General features: G+C 39.9%; 1 protein-coding gene and 1 long non-coding RNA gene across 3 annotated transcripts; one reads left to right on the forward strand and one right to left on the reverse strand.

Moving 5' to 3' along the window:
- Nucleotides 1-2,433: 2,433 nt before the first annotated feature.
- LOC145437056 (cystatin-A-like) lies at nt 2,434-9,598 on the reverse strand. Of its 2 annotated transcripts, XM_080314231.1 has the most exons (4): nt 8,931-9,598; nt 6,103-6,340; nt 4,894-4,995; nt 2,434-4,834 (listed from the first exon to the last, which is right to left on the reverse strand). In XM_080314231.1, exons 2-4 carry the CDS (start codon nt 6,244-6,246, stop codon nt 4,712-4,714), a joined length of 369 nt encoding a protein of 122 aa, XP_080170357.1. In that variant the 5' UTR covers nt 6,247-6,340; nt 8,931-9,598; the 3' UTR covers nt 2,434-4,711. The 2 variants fall into 2 exon arrangements, with proteins under 2 accessions (XP_080170357.1, XP_080170356.1); XM_080314230.1 differs by having other exon boundaries at nt 6,103-9,598.
- LOC145437059 (uncharacterized) lies at nt 5,006-11,230 on the forward strand. The gene is made up of 3 exons (XR_013914559.1): nt 5,006-5,409; nt 9,756-9,883; nt 10,819-11,230. It is a non-coding gene; the product is annotated as an uncharacterized LOC145437059 (long non-coding RNA).
- The last annotated feature ends 13,231 nt before the right edge of the window (nt 11,231-24,461 follow it).

The following is a 24,461-nucleotide window of genomic DNA, read 5'->3' on the forward strand; positions in this document are numbered from 1 at the left end:
CAAGTTCTTGAATTTAGAAGCTGAAGGAATGTTTCCCATGCCTGTTTTCCCTAATCTAACAGTCAAGCTGCCGAACTAGGGTAATTGTAGTTCGCAGTAGGCCTATTACTTCTTTGTTTCGCCTTCGATCAGGAACAATCACAGTCTTCAAAAGTGGATCTCATGTTGAGCTCATGCACCATACGTAATGCCAGTCGACGTACACTCTAAGTGCCGGATATGCGGAAGAACGGTTTATGTTTGCGTATGTATTTATAATGCTCGTCGCTCCTCTGTTTCCACATCGATGAAACATGATCGCCGTCTTTTACAGCAGATCTTGGCTTGAATAATATATATCATGCAAAATTGCATACGGTTATATCGATACCTCCCGAGATATGCTACATTGTTGACTCTTGAATACAATAAGGATTGTGCGCCACTAAGTACTAGATGTGAGCAAGGACAGTTTAAATTCGCAAATTGTCATTTTCAAACATGTCATGAGAATATCGTGATGTCAATAAATCTGGGAAGAGTGCATCTTTATCAATAATTGCCCTCATTCCAGATTTTCTAATACCTGACCGCGTAAGTTTGACGGCTTGAAATTTTGGACAATATAAGCTACGTGTTGAATGTAGGGTTGCATTTAAAACAAACTTGTTTAAAACAAGACCCCTAATTAAAACATGTTTTTCATTGTTTTTTGTTTTTGTTTTTCAAGCTATGACGTCACGAATATTCAGTTGTGACGACATATTAGATTGACATTGACAATTGAAAATACAGGGTATCTACGTACTATAACTGTTGAACCGGCATTGTCGGGGTTCCAACCATCCCAAAACGTATACGTCGGCTTTATCGGGGGGTAATCGTCCGTAGGCTCATAGAACATGTTTTTTAGAAAGTATTTACACTATTATGGGATAATTTTACAACTTAGAAAAACATTTTTTTAGAAGGCCTTTGTTTAAAACACTGTTTAAAACATGTATTAAACAAAGTGCTTTAAAACACCGTTTGTTTTAAATGCAACCCTGGTTGAATGGCATGTACTCTTTACAAGAGTCAGGTAACTCATATTTGTCTCCTTACGCTTAGAACACTCACGATGGACCTATATAGCCCTATGTGATAGATTTTGAAACAAAGAAATGGGAGACCTGGAACGTGAGATAAGCGATGATAGCTCAAATCTCCAAAAGAGATTATATGTATTGATAATAAAGCATGGTAATACATGTCGTTAAATTTCATTAATTGACGTAAATACATATGACTGATGAATGCTACATAACGCTTATTATTATTGATGCATGACGTATATTCCAGGCAATTTTGAGGCTTTTCAGCGTTGCAAATTACATTTGTAGTATATCACATTATCATTTTACAAAAAAGAAACGAAAAATTATAATATATACCAGACCTGGGCAAAGTGCGGCCCGCGACGCGGTTTTGAGTGGCCCGCGACGCGATGTTAAGCGGCTCGCGAAAAGTTGCCTGGAATTCAGTACATAAAACATACCTTTGAATGTTAATCCGTGGACTAGAATCATAGGATGTTTAACTGAACCTGGCATTCGTTCACAATTAAGCCTGTTTTTGTCGCGATTACGTATAGCCTACGTAGTACTACGTCATGCGAGTAATGGATATTCAAAATACAGCCAACGTAGCAAAGTGCGCCATAAGAATTGAAATCGCAAAAAGTCACTGTTTCCATAGTTTTGTTGCCAGTGTCACATTTACGCAATCCGTGCTCGAAATCCTTAATTCCTAAAGCAAGTCAATCATGCAGTGCTCGTCATGAAACGATGAACGAGCAGGCATGTCAAAAAAACAAAGGACAAGCTTTTAGTATCCCCAAAACGCGTCTCTGTGTTAAAATAGAGTTCAAGATGTATCATGTTTATCATTGTTTGAATTATGACGGCAAATAAATAATATTTTTGTTAATTAACCGTCACTTTCTCATTGCCTAATTTCAATACATCCGATGAGCGCCAATTTAGAAATACAATTATTACGCCGCAGAATATAGAGAGATATGATATTCTTTTTCGCCTGCACCATTGAGATGCTTTTACGACGGAGTTGCGATACGGCCGTGAGTTCATCTAGTCTGCGCCCCCGTTTTTCTCCTCCATGCTATCCGTGATTGCTGAGCGCCTAGCAGTATAGCTGCGGATACCATTTTTCTAGTCTTTGGTATGACCCGGCCGGGGATCGAACCCATGACCTACCGATCGAGAAGCCGGACGCATAACCATTACACCAGTGGTTATCAACCTTTCTGTCTTCGCGGACCCCTTTCGGACCGTCACAGATCCCGCGGACCCCCACGAATTTTCAGTTCCAAATTAGCTCAATTATCGTGCTATCGTGATCTGGCTCATGCAAATGATATAGCTGTAGGCTTTGTAATAAACAGCAACAAATGACTTTTCTTGAAAATAAGATCATTCTATTTATGTAGCAATGGGTTGACTTCTATTATTTCAAAGCGAATGCTGCAACTGCATTTCTTGCAATACGCGGACGTGTCTTGAATATCCGCGCCTTCGATTTGATATGAAAGAGTGCCGAAAATCCATTTCCACAAACATAGGTAGTGGCGACAGTAATAATAACGCGTAAAGCTTCCGACGACACATTTGGGTATGATCACAACACATATGGCACCAAAATTGACAAATATTTTTAATGAACATATAACGTCAAGCGTGCGGTCATTTCTATCTAGCAGCATATCTTGAAGTTAGTATGGAAAAATGGTTTTGCATATCACACGAGAAAATGGATTTTTGTAAACATGACGAAGTCACCGTGACTGACCACATTCATCCAAATTTTTTTCCACAAAGCCCAACAAAACAACTCTAAAGAGCAAAATGTTTGTACGATATCAGTAGGTTATCGACAATTCAGCAATTAAAATTAGTCTGCATAGTAGGATATTTCATATCAGATGGCCATTTTCATGATGTGAGCGCTGGAGTTTTACTAATAATGAAGCGAAACTGCCTCGTGATTTTACGAATTAAAAAAAATACGAAATAGGTTATCAACTATTTTGAGGCTTCGCGGACCCCCGGTTGAGAACCACTGCATTACACTATCTAGCCTAGTTGAAAATGTTGACTCCGCCCGCCAATGTATTTTCTACTTTCATTTGGCTCTCGGGGAAAAATAATTGCCCACCCCTGATATATACCGAACACACTGGTAATATTTGAGAATGAGATTTGCGGAGTCAGCATTTACATTTACAGTGTATGGGTCACACTAATTTTGTTGCATAATTAAAAATTTTTGAGGCGAAATCTCCAAATGTATCAGCTGGTAGGTATAGGATAGTGATTCAACATCACCAGTTCCAGTCAGAGTCACATCGCCATGAGTGACATCTATCGAATGACACAAAAGTTAGGCCACTCTGATTCCAGATATAATATAGGCTTCTAGAAGTATAGAACCTCAATATTGTAACAAACAATATTTTCAAATTTATTCAAATTCATATCCAAATTTATTCCACTCAAAGCTTTTCAACTGACCCTCATTACGAGCGACCATCAGTAAATGCGGTTAACCAAATTAGAAACATAAAAAGAACTGGAAAGAATGGCCGCATTTACTGACGTTCGCCCTTGATGAGAATCAGTCCAGAAGTTTCCAGTGGAATAAATTTTGACAATACGAACTTATTGTTTAGTACCGTAACAGCACTTCGTCAGCCCCCTCCCCACAACAAAACGTAGGTATCGTCCCCCCATAGGGTGATAAACCCAACTTCTGGGGGGCTGTTGCAATATCGAATTTCTATAGCCTACTTTGAAATACCTGCTACTTTGATCTGCCACTGCATATATTACTTCAAATTGCTTCAACTAAATTACCATTACAATTACTTTAGAAATATAGCAATTCGACGATATGTCAATTTTACAAGTTATGGCAACATAATATCATCTAATTGTAAAATATAATACGTTGCTTTGTGAGAAAGTAACCATTATCATTTCATACAAATTTTCATCAAATCAAGTCACCACAAGATTGCGATATATTGAAAAGATAGGAGGGCGACAAAACGACTTGGAGTAGTCTTTCAATCAGACACCAATCTGGACCTAGAGCATGTGAATAAGAGGCTAGTGTAGTAGATGTAAAAAAGATATCATAGAGGGAAGCGACGAAAATGAATGTAGCATGTCTCGGTAGGCGTGGTCGGTATGCCAGATTTTGGTCCAGTATAATCGTCAGGGCTGCCAAGTATTCATTTAGTAGAAACTGTTTATATTTCGACTTGAATATGTACACTTGACTTGCACGACGTCGACGACGAATGTAGGGTTGTCGGCGGGATGCTGTTGCACACTTAAATTTCGGTTAACTTGATGGAGCGATGTGTTTTCTAGTATTCCGTCGTGATCATATGGTCATTATTCGTCGAGGAAGCGCGTGCACTTTTGATTCCGCGGTGAAGTAGTCGTTAAATTTATGAGACGGGACAGTTACCGCAATGGAACTCATACACAAACTTTGAAATTTCTAGCTTCCTCATATCGAGAACAACAAATCTTCTGATGAGCCATTTGTCAGTCACACACCCAGGCGCTCTAGTAATCAAGGGGGATAAAACGGCTAACCTATTCTAAAAAGACATGAAATTGTCAATCAGATCAAATAATGATGGCGATAACATGAATGATCATTTTTATTCAAATAATTGGATCTTGGCATGCTGCGTCACTCCGCGTTTGATCGACACCAATTCGGGATATGCACCAGGGGGTTTGTAAATCCTCAAATGGATGTACTGCCGTTTGCCTGTTTTCACCTAAAAGTCGCGTAATAAGAAACGAGAAATAGTTCGATATCTACCGTGTAAAAAAATACCTTGACGTAATACATGCCTCCAGCGCCCTCTTGCACTCTTAACAGCTCCGCCTTGAACATCTGGTATGTTTCCGAGTATTTCAGTTCGGCGTCGGCTTTTAGCTAAAATAATGCGATTGAGACGGATTAAAGCAGTTGAGTCACATTTAGGAAAGATACGACAGGATATCAGTTGTTTTAGGAATTTGATCACCAAACTACGATATCAATCACAATTTTGAGTCCATTGCGACGAAATTCCATACTAGTAATTAAAAAATTATTTCGAAATGTAAAGAAGCGTATAAATTCGGTACCGTAGTTAAAAAAAGGTATCCGCAGTGCTCTGCTCGAATAATATAAATCTATACTTTTATCAGAATCCAGTACTGGGAATTATCGTGCCCAGGTCGAATTGCGATGAATATTGAGATTATCTGAGAAATGCGAACCGATACACATGCTCTGCATTCCGACTTGGACAACTGTCATACTCGCGCCCCGACTGCAAACGGCAAATTGTACAGATGAATAAAGGTCAGTAACGAACGCCGATCTTATGCTATCAAACCAATCAATCATAGAAATTCTAGTCGAGACAGAGATAACACATTTGTTCTATGCAAAAGATATATACATTTCTATGGCTGGACAAAATCGACTGTCACTCATTTTCACGTCAAATCAATACGAATGGTATGAAAAGTTCGAATATAATGATACATTCTATGCGACCGTAAAGAATATAACGCCATGGCAGTTCCATGTCTCATCGAAGATTATCTGATATTTTCGACCATACCTATTTCATTGCACTTTGTGATAATGATGGGGATTTTCAAGGCTGCACAGATATCTCACTTTAACGAACGTACGTAGATTTTTACTACGGGTTTCGTATATGCTGCGACACGACCAATCGAGGTTTAAAGCCTTCCACAGTGCAACATAGTATCGAAATAGTAATTGTTGTTCATAAATTAACAGTTAGTGGCAATGAGCATATAATTTCAGTACTCGAAAAAAATATTCTCTCCACTCGACTAGAATCATGTCGATTCGGATTCAAGCACTCGGATCATCGTGTCCAGTCCTATATGCATTTCAATGACAAGTCTCATATCGAAAAAGTCGCGGCTAAGGTCCCATGCGGACACTGATTCCGGTGATTGGGAGTGAGCTTACAATGTTACAAAATTATTTTCAAAATAAATTCACATTTTCACCCACCTTCCGGACCATTTTCTTAAACCTTCTGCCTGGCGTGTGATATCGCCCAAGGCCACCGCCCGTGTCAAATCTTTCAAAACCCACAGCATCTTCCACCAAGAGGGAGAGTAGGGCAAACAGGGTTATTTTCAACAACAAGTTCATTTCAATATTAAGAAATAGCCTTGCCTGGTGCCTAGAAGAGATCACAGCAGTGACGTGCGACCAAAGGGTACAGTTGAGGCAGTGCTTCACTTTTCTACGGGATGAATAAAAGAAAGTTTGAAAACCTTCAGTGATCATTGGCATTTTCTATCGTCGTTCATGAAAGTTTTAAGTTTCAACATTTTTACACCCACAATCACGTTATTTGTAGGGATGGTGTGAATGTGGCGTTCACGTTCGCGTTCTGTGTGCGAACCTCATAAATTTAGAGGTTCACGTTCACAAACGAACCTTGATAGGTTCTGTACTGTGAACCTTTTTCATAGATTACAATTTTCACGTCACTAACATCTTTGGTTGATTTTATTGTATTTCAACTTTGCACTATGCATGGCGCTGGCAGCATAAAAACACCAACACGAAACGGATATGCACCTTGCCAATCTCAAAAATTTTACTGCTTTGTTACAAAAGTGTTCTCAAAATATTCAGCTTTCGTGAATGTTTAGCGAATCTCTTCTGGGAACTTGACCCGCAATCTACGTGGGTAGTCAGCGAATGATGCTAATTCAAAAAATCAATGTAATTGATTTGAATGCATCGTTGTCTGATGTATAAAATCTAGCAGGCGTACGGGATCTATCTTCATTTGATATGTTTATTGTATCATAAAAACCAAAACCGTGCCATTTAGGTGTTCGCTACTGTGTGACTTGTTTATGGGGTAATATCGGTAGCAAGTATAGAAACCCGTTTTGCACTATGCCCATTACACTGGTCAACACATTTTTTTAGGCAGACAAAGTAAGAGTGGTTTTGGGGGTTCTGAAAGGCACTGATTCCGAATATGACCTTGGTTTTTTCAAATTGGCTCTTGTTGTGGAGATAACCCATGGGGCTATTTTGACCGAAATCTCCCATTTTTCGCGATAATGACTAGATATAAAATCGGCTCAGTCGTACTATAAAGTTTAGAAAATCAATCTACTTGTTATTTTTACACACAGAAGACTCTTTTAAATCAAAATACAGCAACAGGACTATATTAGGGGTAATAGATTTATCATAGTTACAGATTTTCACGGATATCATGTACATAAATAAACTCCAGTCATGTACATAAGTATTTACCTTGATACTCAAATAACGTGGCATTAATTCGATCAGTTTTACGTCAACCAGCTATTGTAAAGTTGAAATAATCAGTTGGAATATAATATTATTGATATATTTTAAATCACAATTGTTTTTTGTAAGATTTTTGCCTGTAAGCTATTTAGTGCAGTTTCTTGAAAGCTTGCGGCAATGGTCTGACATAATATGTTCAATTGTTCATCTCATCTGCCCTGATATCTTTCTTTTGTTGTTCTGATGTCTTGGTAGAACCTCTCTCCTTGCTAATCAACAAGATGATCAGGAAATATATCAAGATTTCTGAACAGGAAGTGAACTTTTATGCGCATGTTTGTGCTCAAGTGTTCGATATGCAGATACGAATTTTCGGACCAACTGTTTGTGGTTGGGTGCTTTATGATCATCTAAATTGTTTTATTTACTACATCTTAGGAGAAATTACATGCAGTGAACTCCTTCTTAATGTAAAATTGGAATCTTTCATCGGTATTCAAATATACCAGATACCAGATTCAAGCTTCTCGTTTGATAGGGTTACCAGGTATACCCACTTTGTTGACTCAGCGGAAAATTATCAATTTACCAGTCGAAAGAAAGGAGACGCATATGAGTATTGTAGTTAAGCCTTCCAAGGACAAATTTTATAGTTTTATACTCATCTTTAATCTTGGTAGAATGACCAATTGATACAGGAGAATATGTATCTCCGTTGTGCAAAAGTACAAATTTTAGGCTCCAAAATCTGCTTTTTTGACAAACAAATATTTCGCATCATGTCATTTTAATATTGATGGAACGACTTGGAATGACATGAGGATTCTTTCTAGTCAACTAGTTATTTATACGCAGTATAACATTAGAAAAAACTACGATTTTCTTCGTATCAAGTGAAATATTTAGGGGCAAAAACAGTAATTTTGGGCTTTTTAGGGGTGTAAATATCTCCTGACAAAGAGCCAATCTGACAAAACTAATGTGATATTCGCAATCAGCAACCTCAAAAACCCCAGAAACGGCTCTCAGATGTTCAGCCTAAATTTTTTTTTTTCATTTTGTTGACCAGTGTTATCAATGTAACGATAGTCAGACGCCAAATACTCTGTCCGGTCTGGCATAAACCGTTAAGGCGTAAGCTTGTATTCCCTTGCAAGTCTTCGTCGAAATTGTTGGCAAAGCGACTGAAAATATTGATTTTATGGGATTATTATAGCATTTGATTGCTCCAATTGATACATTTGGTGACGTTTAAAAAGTCAGCATGTAGCCTATTTCAACATTGTGGCATAATATGACTTAAGTCGTCGCTAGGTATCGTGTGTACATTATTATATCACTGAAATGTAGGCTTGGAATTCACAATATGACGCCACGTGACGTCATAGGCTCACGTTCGCGTTCACACGGAACCTTTCAAAAAGATTCGCGTTGACACGAACCTGAACCTTTTAGGGGTTCACACCATCCCTAGTAATTGGCATATTCATTGTTCAAAAATATAACGCGAAAGAAGAGTTAAGGTGCAAGCGTGTTACAAAATGGCCAATCCTCACCTGTGATAGCGACATTCATCATAAACAGGTTAACATTTATAATACCTGATATTGATCGAATGCTGTTGTCGCAATGATTCCGAAAATATAAATATAAATAATGTTAGAGCACCGGAACCCATCAAAATCACCAAGCAATGTGGAATTTGGATTTGCTACGTACAATCACAGTGCAAATAAGCAATAACCAGGTTAGGCACGCATGAATCTTCCTCATTGCTTGCTAGCTAACAATCGCAACGCAGCGAAGCGCTATCGACTTTGAAAACCCGACGGTATACATGCAACAACATGTGGTTCAGAGCAAATACATTCCCTGCACTGATGTCACTGACAAGTATTTTCCATTTCCAACGTGGATATGTATTGTATAGCTTCTGATGTAGCGAGAGCGAGAAAGTGCTAATGTGATAGGAAGCAACTGCCAACTGAACCGAACTGAAACAGCTACCATTTTAGCTTGATGCATTAGTATATCTGACTGTAAAGGGGTGAGTGCCACACCAACCATACACCTCACCGCACTGGAGCGTAAGATGCCTTTCAAAACACATTATCGGCGAAGGACGCTACTGTCAGTCGGTAATGAAGGTGCTTGGTATATTTTGATTGAGCCTTAAATAGCACGCCGCCGATAGCTTACGGAACCGTTATAAAACCCATTTCTGTAAGCCCGAATGATTTCGCTGCAATGACGAACATGATCGAGCGAAACATCCAATTCGGAAACATATATTTTCCAATTATGGTCTCTACAATTGTGGTGACACATTTCATGTCGCGTGCGAGCGAAAGCATAAACAGGATGACACCTTGTTTTTCTAGAAGTCAAGTATTGACGACCGACCATATAGTCATATGCGAGCGACAATCACTGCAAATACTGAGGAAGTGGTCGCACCAAAGTTCTACGTCTTGAGAAACTAGTATTCGACATCGTCGAGACACAACAGGTATGTTTACGGAAACGTACAAAATGATAGATGAGTCAGTTATTTATCTGATCTGTGTCCAATAGAATAGCATGTGAAATGAGTTAGGCTATGTTGATGTTGTTGCAATATGAACGTATCATTGTGTGATGGCAGCGATTTCTTGTAATGGAACTGTTTCTCCTTTCTGATTACGCGACTTTTAGATGAAAACAGATGAACGGCAGTTTAACCATTTGTGGATAGCATATACAAACTCCTCGATACAAATCTGAAGCTCAAACTGATATCGATCTAATCCGGAATGAAGAAACATGACGAAATACAATACTTTGAATACAAATGATCACTCCTTTTATACAAATAATAATTTGGGCCAATTGATAACACACGTCTAATCAGAATAGGCTGTTGTTGTTTCTGGTATTGATGGTGTTTTTCGACTACAATGGTCCTTCACGCCAGACCGATGTTCATTATTTCGATTCCGTATCTGCTGATTTGTATGCTAGTCTTTCTTAAGACACCGCTCGCGCGGATAAAATGGCGACGAGGAGCTTAAACAGCAATTCTGGAGTCGACCTCGGTCGGATTCGAACCAACAACCGATTGGTGTTGCAGCTGTGGATCACACCTTGTACGCTATTTCGCCACCTATAATAAGTTATTCGCAAGATTTAGAGATGAATGAATAATACAAATATATGTTTGCCTCAAGAGCAGGCGGGCACTTAGCCTACTTCCTTCAGGATCATGTGATATATAGACCTATATTCATTATGGGTAAATGGAAATAAGTGTTTAAAAGAGAGATGTCCGAGTATGCCTATCTATTTGTCTTGGCTAAATCTAATGTTTGTTGGGTGCGACCCAGCTCGGCGCACAGTGTAGTCAAAACGCAATGTTTGCCAATAGCTTATTGCTACATCAATATTCTGGGCAACTCTTAACGGCAGAACGAGCGGACTGCGGAACTAGCGGAGCTTGCGATACTAAACGGAACTGTGGACCGAGCGAACCATAGCAAAATAGCTCAATACTAAACGGCGGACCGCGGAACAGCGAAACATGTAATACTAAACGGCGGACGGAGCGGAACTGCGGACCGGCGGACTATCACAAAATCTGCAATGTAAACGGCGGACCGCGCATCAGGCGCATCTCGTAATTTTCTCAAGTGATCTTTTTCTGGACTTTGTTGAAGCTTTTATTTTGTTGAAAATTTTGTCAAGTAATTTCATTTTGTCAAGTAACGTAATTCTTCAACGTCTAGTTATGAGTTACGACACGATTTTACTTTATTCCATGTCGTTTTGTACTTTATATGTTTTGTATTTCTAAAATGTAGTAAACTTTTAATGGTCATGACATTGTAATCTGTTGACACCGGACAACGGTCAGTTTTATAATAGAACTTCGATTAACAATTTCAAAAGACTACAGCACTGCGATGAAAAGATAGGAAGTTGTCGAATGAACTGCGGGAGCAGTTGTAATCAGTTTACACCAGAATACACAGATCAAAGGTAGTTCATCTAATGTGACCGTGGGAAAATTAAGTCATTTAAACTAAGACTGTGAGAACCATAAAATAAGTTAACGGGCGTAGTAGCCAGGTGACATCCATAATCTGACATACCTTCACGCACTGATTTAATGAGCCGTTAGCAGTTTCACTTTACGTACAGTTCGCACTTACACCTGCATAGCTTAATCTTTGAGACAAGCATATTCATCATAGTCTGCTATTACATTGTTAAGTCAGTCCACGATTTGTGTAATCTGTCGTCTGACCCGTCGTTTTCATTGAGAAATCATTCTGGGATTTGTATAGGAAGTTGTTATAAGTTTTCCCTTGCCAAATTATCGTGTTCGAGCAAAAAAACTATTTTCTACGTGGCAGAAAGTAAACAGCTCGTATTTTAACTTTAAATTAATCGGTTAATTTGGATATAGTCCAGAAACATAACCACTAGAAGAGTGAGCAGATGAAAACCTACTGGCATGCTCCAAAATATAAAATACTTTCCTTATTTAGCTAGATAGACTAAGAGCATCAGAGTTAGCTATTGTTACTTTTCATTATAATTACTACTCAAGTAGAAACATACATAGAAATTCCCCCTCGATCAGAGATAGTCGATATATACCATGTCTGTGGTGTGTTAGTAGAGTACTGCATTGCAACCAGGACATCATGACTGGGGTATGTTTGGAGTGTGTTCGTACTGTGTTACAACCCGGACATCATGTCTGAGGTATGTTTGAGGTGTGTTCGTACTGCATTGCAACCTGGACATCAAGTCTGGAGTATGTTTGGGTATGTGTGTTGGTACTACGTTGCGACACTTGAAGACACCCCATAGTTACCCTAAACAAGATGTCCTTATGTTCGGTATGCTCCTCATTGCCAAAATGAAAGGCACCCTTTTAGAAATTAGGAGTATTGCGACATTTGCGAGTTGCGCCTGATCCGCGGTCCGCTGTTTACATTGTGTTCGTTGTAGTAGTCCGCTCGGTCCGCAGTTCCGCTCGGTCCGCCGTTTAGTATTGCAAGTTCCGCGGTCCGCTCGTTCCGCCGTTTAGTATTGAGCTATTTTGCTATGGTCCGCTCGGTTCGCAGTTCCGCTCGGTCGGCAGTTTAGTGTTGCAAAATCCGCTAGTTCCCCGGTCCGCTCGTTCCGCCGTTTAGTATTGAGCTATTTTCTTATGGTCCGCTCGGTCCGCCGTTTAGTATTACATGTTCATCTGTTCCGCGGTCCGCCGTTTAGAGTTGCCCTAATATTTTGCCAATGAATTACGGGTCCAGCCGAATTCGTCGTTTCGTCACTCATATGATTGTACAATGTACAGTACTTCAAATCGACTCTTCGCCAAAGGACTAATCCAGAGATTCTCAGCCCTTTCTTGGCCGTGGCCCATTTTCCGGTTTGAAAATGCGCCGTGGCCCACCTCTTATCTTGGAGTCATAATCATTTTCAATGCGTGGTAATCGACGTCGCCGATATGCCTATTAGGGATGGTGTGAACGTGAGGTTCACGTTCGCGTTCTGTGTGTGAACCTCGGAAATATAGAGGTTCGCGTTCGCAACAGAACCTTGGAAGGTTCTGCACTGTGAACCTTTTTCATATATTACAATTTTCACTTCATTATGACATCTTTGGTTCGAATTTATTGCATTTCAACTGCGGGCCACCCTATGCATGGCGCTGGCAGCATAAAAAAATCAACACAAAACGAGTATGCACCTTGACAATCTCAAAAATTTTACTTGCTTTGTAACAAAAGTTTGCTCGAAATATCCAGCTTTCCGTTTGTGAATATTTAGTGACTCTCTGCTAATTCAACCAATCGATGAGATTGATATCGTTTCTTGATGTAACAAATCTAGCAGGCGTACGGGGTCAATCCTGACTTCATATGTTTGCTGTATCATAAAACCAAATCCGTGCTATCGAGGTGTTGACTACAGCTGTAGGCTATAACTTGTGGAATACCCTAATATCGGTAGCAATACTCAGACGCCGAATACATTGTCCGGTCTGGCCAAGACCGTTAAGGTGTAGGCTTATATTCCCTGGCAAAGCGACGGATAATATTGATTTTATGGAAGTAATATATCATCTGATTGCCTCAGTTGATACATTTAGCGACGTTTAAAACGCCAGTACTTCAGCATTGAGGCATTATGTGGCCCGAGTCGTCGCTAGGTATCGTGTACATTAATATAGGCTATCACTTCATTGAAAGTTAGGGTTGGAATCAGCAATATGACGTCCCATGACGTCATGAGGTTCACGTTCGCGTTCACACAGAACCTTTCAAAAAGGTTCGCGTTCACACGAACCTGAACCTTTCAGACGTTCACACCATCCCTAATGCCTATTTCTCTAAAATATGCGCATTTTTCTAACAACTTACTGATGATATTTAAATGTAGACCTTTCGGCCCATGAAATCGCGCGAAGCGCGACAAAAATTCTAATGTCTAATAAATATCCTCCAACGAACGACCAACGAAATAATTTCGGGGCCCCTTCAAGTTCCCGCAATTGGGGGTTTGGGTGCAGCAGTTACGGCCCTGGTAAATCATAGGCTAAAACTCTGTGTATATTATGATCGCCCGCTGCTCCATTCGCGTCGCGAAACACAATGATCAAATCCACGGATCCGCTGTGTGATTGGGATTTTAGTTCAACTATTGTGGGGAGTAATATAATCATTCTGGGTCAGCTTCAAACAATTCATTGGTAAATGGGGTACTACAGAGAAGTGGAGAAAGATGTATTTAATATGCATGCTGTACAATGCACATTGTATGTCTTGTAACAAACCAACTGAAGTTGCGATGTCAGAATATTCAATCCGGCAATGATACAATCAATTCATGTGACTTTTACATTCTGTACAATGATTCCCAGGGTGGACATTTTCAACCGACTCCAAAGATTGATGCGCTCTGCTAAATCCTCAATCCATTACGATTCGTTGCGGTGGTGCATATACCTCCACCAGAAGTTGCTAATAATTTGCAATTATGGCTATTTTTATCTTACAATAATACGACTTGCCCAAGTATACAGTAAATCTATACCCCATTTACACTTCATTCCGAGTTTATTGCACACCCCTTTCAACGGCATACGACATATGACCCTGTCGGGATACTTGGTCACTTCAGCAGTACCTTCCAGTTATTATATACTCGAAATTATTTTAGTTGCTGATAGCCGTAGGTTGTCTAGCCAGTGAAAAAAGCCGCCGTTTCTCCCTCCCGTTTTCGACTTGAACATCAGAGTCGGATGAAAAGCTTCACGTAGCCTACGTATAATTAGAAAACATAAATATATTTTTGGCGATTAATAGAAAAAATATAATCAAAGTTACATCAATTATAAAATTTTCTAAATAGCTTTGTGGCCCACCTCAAATGCTCCTGTGGCCCACCCTTTGAGAACCCCTGGACTAATCATTCCAGTGTGTGTGTGTGTGTGTGTGTGTGTGTGTACATATGTATATATTATCCTCCTGTTTTAGGATGCTATAGGTATTCAACTATAATAATGCTTCACGAACAAACAGGGATTCTACAAATGAACTTTATTCCAAGCCAACCTGAATAAACGTAGGCCTATACATCAGTGGTTCATAACCTTAACTAACTCGCGAAACACTTGCGCCAATCTACAAGCCTTCGTGGAACTCCGAATTCTTGCTGAGTCACAATAAGCAAAATCTACCACATTAAAAATCTAATGCATTACTATATAGAATAGTCCAATTGAATAATAAATTCATATTTTTCCCGAAGCTTTTCGGCTGACACATAGAACTGTGAACCAACATCGTTGGTAAGGATGTTTCAATCAATATATGTTATCAGAGGATTTGATGTGGGGCGTGGATATAGAATATATATGTATCTTCGTATTCTGTGCATTTATGTCGAAATAACTATTACGCCTGTCGCGAATGGCGACATCTCTTCGAAAAAGTCGGAATCGCTACAGCGGAAAAGGCGCTCCATTGCGGCTGGGATATTGTGATCACGACTAAGTTCCTCTTGGTAAGGAGAACAATGGTTCAGATCTAGGAGAACATGCGGGATAAATAATAATTAAATTATACCGACGCATGTTAGCTATGAGATCCATACCAACTATTAATAGGAACTTAAACTGCCGGCGCCGAATAGTAATGTCTCTGGAATATGATCTCCACAATAAATGCGATCCGCAGACGAAAATGATGCGCCGAGAAGAACATCCCTGGTGTGCGTCTCACGAAAGAAGTTTTTTCTGGTACGCCAATATCTTTTGGCCAGAGCGAAAATCCCGACGATATGTCAGGAAACAACAAAATGTAAAAATGGAATTAACAACAAATACATAATTACGAATTACGTGCCCCAAATTTTCGAGGACAATCCCTCCATCAGGCGTCTGAAGGATTTAGCATTGATAGCATTCCACATCCGTCATGCATATTTCATATTTGTAATTTCAGAGAGCATATAGTCAACAGCGGATGTGTATGTGTTATCTTACATTATTACACTTAACTGATCGGCTATCTCCGGAGACTTGAATAACAATTCCCGCATCGTAACATCTACGATTTAACTTAGGTCAAGCAGTATAACAGCTGCTGATGCGTTTCACGATGAACTTCGGCCTCTCATTATGATAGCGTTGTTAGCTCATGAGATTGCATTCACACTTCTTCCGAGAATGTATACTGGGGTTGTTCAAAATTTGGAAAATGTTTGGAATACTGCGTATCCATGGCTTATTCTGTAGATTATTGTTAAAAAAACAATTCCGGGCCTGAAAGAAGCTCGCAGGAAAGTCAGTAACATTTGTCTAAATGCGTTTGAAAGTCGTTGGTGAAGAGTGGGCGGGCCACCGACAGCAGAGTTGCGAAAAGGCGGGCAATCACGAAAACACGGTTGCTGATTGGGTAATCGGCTAAGCTTCAATGATTACTGCAACAGTTGACTCGGATTCGGGTGCGTCGCTTTACTAAATTGAAAGTCTGCTTTGCTGAGGTCGAGTGTGTGTTAGTAGCGGCTGCGGTTCTGCTCAAGCGCGTTGTGGGTTGATGAGTCATAAGGAGTACTGTAACACGTGTTCTTTGAATACTGTAGAGTCGATAGCTGTGGTTTATGAATTGGAGCAACAATATTGCAGTCATGGCAGAGGCAAAACGGCGAAAGATTGTACACATGCCGCAGCGAAGAACAAGATCTAAATCTGAGCAGTATCGTACTTGGTCGGATATACTTGCGATTACATCTGTGGCTCGAGATTACCAACTATATGAGAAGTAATCAGTAGGGATGGCGTGAACGTGAGGTTCACGTTCGCGTTCTGTGTGTGAACCTCAGAAATTTAGAGGTTCACGTTCACAAACGAACCTTGGTAGGTTCTGCACTGTGAACCTTTTACATATATTACAATTTCCCCTTCATTATAACATCTTTGGTGGAAATTTATTGCATTTCAACTGCGGGCCACTTTGAGCATAGCGCCATAAAAAAAATCAACACTAAACGAGCATGCATCTTGACAATCTCAAAATTTTTACTTGCTTTGTTGCAAAAGTTTGCTCGAAATATCTAGCTTTCCTTTCATGAATATTTAGTGACTCTCAGCTGTGAGTTTGACCCGCAATCACACAACACCAAGAGCGAAATAAACTGCGTGTAGGTAGTCACCTAATGATGCTTATTCAGCCAATCAATGAAATTGATATCGTTGTCTAATGTAAAAAATCGAACTAGCGTATGGGTTTAATCTTGATTTGATATGTTTATTGTATCATAAAAAAAAAACAAATTCATGCGATTGGGGTGTGACCCGCAATCACCTAACATCACCAGCGAGATGCGTGGTTAACGAATGATGCTTATTCAACCAATCAATGAGATTGATATCGTTTTCTCATGTAAAAAAATCTAGCAGGCGTACGGGATCAATCTTGACTTCATAAGGTAATTGTTCATTAAAAATCAAATCCGTTCGATTGAGGTGTTGGCTACTGCTGCATAACCTGATAATGGGGTAATATCGGTAGCAAGTATAGAAACCCGTTTTACACTCTGCTCAATATCAACGTAGCAATACTCAGACGCTGAATACATTGTCCAGTAGGGTTGTCCATAATTTGGAAAATCTTACAAATCCTCGGTTGTAATGTCTTTTTCGATAGATTATTGATAAAAAACGACACTGAGCCTGAAAGAAGCTCACAGAAAGGCCGTTAACATTTCGTGCAAAGCGTTTGAAAGTAGCTGCCGAAGAATGGGCGTGCCACCGACCATAGAACGGCGAGAAGACTAGTAATCAAGAAACCACGGCTCTTGATTGGATAATCGGCTATGCTTCAATGACCACGTCAGCAGCAGCTTGCTGATTAGGTGAACAAGGAGTCTGCTACTGGCGGCGATTCTGAAAGCGCATTGTATGTAGGTTGACAGATAATGATTTAGGATTGATTAAGGGTATGTTGACGTACGAAATACATAATGAACAAACAACAGCTGCTTCACAAAAACGTCTAAAGCATGACTGCTTTATTGTGAAAGAAACCGCCGCAGCCTATATGCCTCGTTTTCAACGAGGGAAAGCATAGGCGCTTATGCAAGTGGCGACGGATTCCTAGTTTCAGAAATAATATATAATTATTGAATACAAAGATAAAGCTTAACAATGACACTATAGTTTGTGTGATCTCATTGGGCTCAGGTTGTAGTACATAGTTGAAGTTTTGAAAGCTCTAAGGGTCGGCTGAATCAGCGGGTCACGCTTGGCACTTGTCAGATGCTTGCATCAAACTGTATTCACTTGCAAGTGTTGTCAGAGTCCTTGATGATGACGCAGAAAAGAGACGTAAAAGTAAGCACATAATATGCTGGATATGATATGTCAAATTCCTTAATAATCGCGCAGAAAAGGGGTGTAAAGGTAACAAACACAGACAATGCTGCATAGTGCATAGTATCCAGCATAGTTTGCATATCATATCAAGCAGGGCCTGTGCTTGCATTTAAACCTCGTTTTTGCGACATCATTAGGGACTTTGAAAACATTTACAAGTGAATTCAATTTGCTGCAAACATCTGATGAGTGCTAAGCCAAACCGTCTGATTCAGCCGATCGCTAGAGCAATCAAAACTTTAACTATGTACTGGAACCTGAGCCCAATCAGATCACCTAACTTATAGTGTCATTGTTAAGCTTTATCTTTGTATTCAATAATGATATATTATTTCTGAAACTAGGAATCCGTCGCCACTTGCATAAGCGCCTATGCTTTCCCTCGCTGAAAACAAGGCATATAGGCTACAGCGGTTCCTTCACAATGAAGCGGTCATGCTTTAGACGTTTTTGTGAAGCAGCTGTTGTTTGTACATCATGTATTTCGTACCTCAAGATACCTTGAATCAATCCTAAATCATTATTTGTCAACCTACATACAATGCGCTTTCAGAATCGCCGCCAGTAGCAGACTCCTTGTTCACCTTATCAGCAAGCTGCTGCTGACGTGGTCATTGAAGCATAGCCGGTTATCCAATCAAGAGCCGTGGTTTCTTGATTACTAGTCTTCTCGCCGTTCTATGGTCGGTGGCACGCCCATTCTTCGGCAGCTACTTTCAAACGCTTTGCACGAAATGTTAACGGCCTTTCTGTGAACTTCTTTCAGGCTCAGTGTCGTTTTTTATCAATAGTCTATCGAATAAGACATTACAACCGAGGATTTGTAAGATTTTCCAAATTATGGACAACCCTATTGTCCAGTCTGGTCAAGACCGTTAAGGCGTTATTTTATATTCCCTTGCAAGTCTTCGTCGAAATTGTTCGCAAAGTGAAGGATGTTGGAAATATGCGGCCCGAATCTTCGCTAGATATCAAGCACTGAATACTGATGTACATTAGGCTATCACTACACTGAAATGCAGGGTTGAAATTAGCAATATGACGTCACGTGATGTCCCGAGGTTCGCGTTCGCGTTCACACAGAACCTTTCAAAAAGGTTCGTGTTCACACGAACCTGAACCTTTCAGAGGTTCACACCATCCCTAGTAATCAGGGCTTTGGAGCAGCCGTAAATTTGCATTGCTTCAGCTCCGGCGCTTTCTTCTATCATACATTAGCTCCGGCTCCAGCTCTGGAGCCGCATTATTACCACTGCTCCGGCTCCTGCTCCGGATCTGAAAACTATCCAATGTGTCTGTCTGTATCAGGTGTGGGCAACCCGCGGCCTGCGGGTCGTATGTGGCCCGCGAGAAGGTTTTGCGTATAGCTCGCGTGCTAATTTCCCATTATATTATCGAAATTCTGTTTATCGAAATTGAATTGCTCAGATTGTGAACCTGCAAGGCCAACCAAAAATATGATTAATCTGGCCGCGACACTTGGGATGTTGATAACTAAAATATCAGTTCCGACGCATTGGCAGATTCAGGGTCCAGTCACATCTTTAGTAAATCGTCGTACATTACAATAAACTGAAAAAGTAGTAAAATTTTTCTTCACGCTTCGCATGTTTAGTTGTCACACGATTTCTTGCTTTGTAGCCTAACCCCATCTGGAAATGAAAAAACGCCTGACTTAGCCGATTGAGTCTAACTATTTTCGCAATCACGAGAAGAAGTCGTTTCGCGTTTGCGCTCGCAGAAAGATCGTCGACGATGAAATGTAGGCACAAAATTATTGTCGTATATTAGCGGAAATCTCAGATATCGATATGTCCAGATGCCGAATAGTCCCGTCCTTGCAAATTGAGCCCAGCGGGCGGTATACAGTCGACCCGCTATATACCCAAGTAATAATATTATCAAATTTGAAAATTTTACGCGCCTGGCGCGGCTAGTGGGCAGCGCACTCGTTCGTCAATTTCATGTGGCCCTTCAGCCGAAAAGGTTTGCCACCCCTGGTCTATATAGATTACTAATTTACCCGTAGGTTAGTTATCTATAGTACGAAGACATAGGTGGCAGGTGCCGCCGTGCCGGCTTATGGCGTCATATTGAATACTTGTCAACTGTCGATAACATAATAGTTGCACTAGAACGCACTTTACTCGGTGGCATTGCTGTGTACAGCAGAGTTGGATCAATTACATTATTTCAGTTCAATTACAATTACAATTACAATTACTTTCATGCATGTTTCAATTACATTACAATTACAATTACTCCATGCTAAAAATATCAAATTACAATTACAATTACTCCTTGCATGCTTCAATTACATTACAATTACAATTACAATTGCCGCTGTTGAACATGTAATTGAATAATCATAAATTCAACCGTGCTCCTTGACAACCGTAGCGTCGTAATTAACAACAATTCAAGTATTCATGTTTCATTCATGATGCGCAAATACCCGTTAATTATTAAAAAGAAAAAACGTTTTCGAACTATTCCAGTATGCAGTATGTCGTTGAAAAAAGTATTATAATATATGCACGTGTTGGATTTGCGTATATAGTATATAATTAAAGAAATATTATTATTTTTATCGAGGGACGTAGGAATTAGGATGAGGAGTAAAAACAAAACCGTGCTTTGTCAGATAAGACGTTACATAATATCCAGTGGTCTGGTTAGTTAGCCAGACGAAGTAACGATGCAGCATCGTGATCTGAAATCGTATTGTAGATTGCCAACCCACGGATACATGCGCAAGATGTGAGTCACGGATGAATGCACCGACAAACGTACTGCAGAGCCGGCTAAAAGCAGCAAACTTTGTAGTCCTAGAGCTGGCGATTCAAGCGTCCAAATTTGATGCATCTGGTATTTATCGTAAGCTATTGATGCACTAATTCCGAAAATACAAAATAAAATCTCGTCAGGGCAATGGATCTGCTCCAAAATAGCCGTTTAAGGCCGACTGTTCTGAAAAGTGAGAGCGCCGCAGCAGCATGACCACAACAATGACCAATTACGCCCAGCGATTGTTCAGAACAATGCCGATTCCCAGACTTTCACGACTATTTTGGGATGGTAATATTGCCTGGAAATATACTTTTATTGCGGAATCAGTGCGATTAGGACCATACATATCAAATTTCGACGGTTGGATCGCCAGCAATAGGACTATCAATTCTGCTGCTTTTAGCCGGCTCAGCAGTTCGCTTCTCGGCGTATTCAATCGTGAGTCACGTGTTGCGAATCCATCCGTTGGATAGTAATCTAATAATTGTATACAATGGCAGCCGAGGCCAGCATAGCGGTAAAAATAACAACATTTAAAGAGAATGCATTATAAGTCAATTGTTTTATGTTGTGCTTGTCAGGTCTCAATAGCAATTTAATGTAATTGAAATTGTAATTAAGCAAAATTTTTGTCAAATTACAATTACAATTACAATTACACAAAATAAAAATGCTTCAATTACAATTACATTACAATTACATTGAAAAATGTAATTAATTACATTCAATTACAATTACAAATTACAATTGATCCAACTCTGGTGTACAGCATTAAAATTCTGATGCGGCGTTTTAACACTGGTACTGTACTCGTTGACATTAAGCCATACAGCACAATTCAGTCTTTAAATGTGCGATTATTATTCAACTGTAACTGTAGTAAGAGCAATATGGGCGGATATCACGACGTGATCAATAGAAATTCGATTGGTACCAAATGGCTAATGGTTTGACATTCGATATTGGTGCACTCGTTACTAGTCCATCTGGTGTTGATCAAGTTTATCGGAATATAATATTTTCCCGTTGAAATGATCGAATTAAACACTGTGCCATGCAGACATGGGGTAATCGCGATTAGTAATCGTAATCGATTACGACGATTACAGCATTTTCAAGTAATCGTAATCGCAATCGATTACATTCGAAAAAAATCCAAAGTAATCGTAATCGTAATCGACTACTTCACATATCTAATCGATTTCTTTGTGAAAGTATGATTACTTTTTATTCGTACAATGAATATGACATAACCGAACATTCCTGAACAAGGAAGAGATATTATACCAGGTTATTGATAGCGCTAGCGGTTGATTTTCAAACGCCACTGCTCATTATTACGTCAGAAGTATTAGCTTTGCTCGTCCTTGCGTTATCCACACGTAGTAAATATATATTCGATGTACATTGTTGCGTGATTGTTAGAAATGTGTAAGCCATCCTGCATATCAGGTTATCAATACACTCCAGACGCCACTACCTCGCAGCAAGATAATAATCACCACTCTGCCTAGTTTCAAATAGTAGGCTAACTTACGTATTCATGTTTGGTTATGCTTATAGTTAAACGCAGTTTGACCGATGCTGCTTGGCGAGCAGTAGGCCTATCTATGTAGTATACGTATGTATTGTACGTACACTGGACAAAGATTTGAAGTTTTGTACTCGTCAAATAAAACATTACGATGGTTTAAATCAACAGCTGCGTTAATATATCATAACCGAGCCGTTCTTTGCCGTTTCTCGTAACGGCATAACGGCAGCTTGCAGTATCAGTATTAAGTGGAAGGTAGAATTTTAAGTTCACTTTATCTTATTCTCATATGACTACTTGAAACGGGCGCCAATCGTAATTTCACAATTCTTCACTCGACATTTATACCTGTCGCCATAGTCATCCGCTTATACACCATGTTAGCGTGGGTTGTAGGTACAATCAGGACCAAAACAGCAATTCGTCCCCCACTCAAAATGTTGGTATTTGTAAGGTTGTAACCAAGTTACAATGTTCCGAGTCACAAGTCAATCTCACTTTTATAGTTTTGACTCGAATCAAGTCGATTCATTTTCAATTCATCCCCGAGTCTAGTCCGAGTCCAAGTCAGCTAGTATAGGGTCCGAGTCATATTTTGTGACTCGAGTACGAGTCCAAAAGTCGTTATGTTCACAGATCAGTTTTCTGATCCATCCGGTTCAACCCACTTTTTTCAACTCTGCTCGAGTGACATAGACTGACTCTTATTCAGAATATAGTAATTTTCATCAGTTTTCACAGTTTACGGCCCAATCTCCAAGTATCAGAACTGATAGACGAAATACAAATTATGTGGTAACTTTACTATTCTTCGAAGTTACATGGAACGTCAGTCTTGGCCGTTCTAGTCTCGAGTCATATGACTTGGTTCCAGTCATGCAAAAATGAATCGAGTACAATTCGAGTCAATACAAAAAATGACTCAAGTCAAGTCTAGTCACCAAAAAATCGCGACTCGAGTCATTACAACCCTGGGTATTGGGGCCCCATAGGGTGGTCAGTTTTCAAGTTGATGACTGAATTTCGTCAATAATATTGGTAATTGCATTATCTTGCTATTCATTCAGATTTACCGGTAGAGCTGGGGGCAAGTAATTCATAATTATAGCACCTGGTATCTTGTTATAATTTCATTATTGTATGTTGCTAATTTGTGACCTCCCGCCTTTTATATAATCAAAAGATACTGTAGTCGCCCAGACGTAGCAGACTAAAAGAAAAACTTTCGTGAGACGCACACACAAATTGCCATGTCTTCATTCCTCTGTGAGTGCTGCGGCTGGCATTTGCATTGTTGGGGCGCAGATTGGAAGGACCGGACTATTCGTCACGCCCACAGAGCGCGGGTACTGACAATGGACACGTACCCGACGTTTTGGCCAAGGACATTCTTTGGTAGCACAGTTTGTGGAATTGCATGTTGGCCGAAATTGCATACGTCTTTTTGTGTGTCGTGACGGGGTAATGACCGCCACCGACATGCCTATGCCTGTAAATTATGCATGCTTTTTTTTCTTGAGTGGGAGAGGTATGCATTTCAAAATCAAGCTACTTAAAGACATTAAATCCCGAAGCTCGAAGAAAATTTTCAAGTTAATTAACTCTCTAGAAAATATGTTGATTTACGCAATACTTTTGAGTCCCCTTAGAGCTCGCTCCCGGTCCTATTGGGGAGTTTGGGGTATGGCAGTTACGGACCTGGCAAGAATGCAAATCGTTGGGTGCGACGAATAGTCCTGCATAGAGGTGGGCAATGGGTGCATTATGAAGTAACAAGCAAATGAAGTATGATTTATAAAGAAAGTTGTTATCTCATTAGACCTTTTCATCGCAAGC

Source organism: Botryllus schlosseri, chromosome 4 (genome assembly GCF_051294905.1).
Source record: "Botryllus schlosseri isolate E-star chromosome 4, Bs_hap1, whole genome shotgun sequence".
Lineage (NCBI taxonomy): Eukaryota > Metazoa > Chordata > Ascidiacea > Stolidobranchia > Styelidae > Botryllus > Botryllus schlosseri.

Excerpts from the sequence above, each read along its gene's own strand:
- LOC145437056 (XM_080314230.1), bottom strand. The coding sequence starts at position 6,390 with ATGCCAATGATCACTGAAGGTTTTCAAACTTTCTTTTATTCATCCCGT. Across the intron at positions 4,996-6,102 it reads TTAAGAAAATGGTCCGGAAG|CTAAAAGCCGACGCCGAACT; the intron begins GTGGGTGAAAAT and ends GCATTATTTTAG. Across the intron at positions 4,835-4,893 it reads GAGGCATGTATTACGTCAAG|GTGAAAACAGGCAAACGGCA; the intron begins GTATTTTTTTAC and ends CGCGACTTTTAG.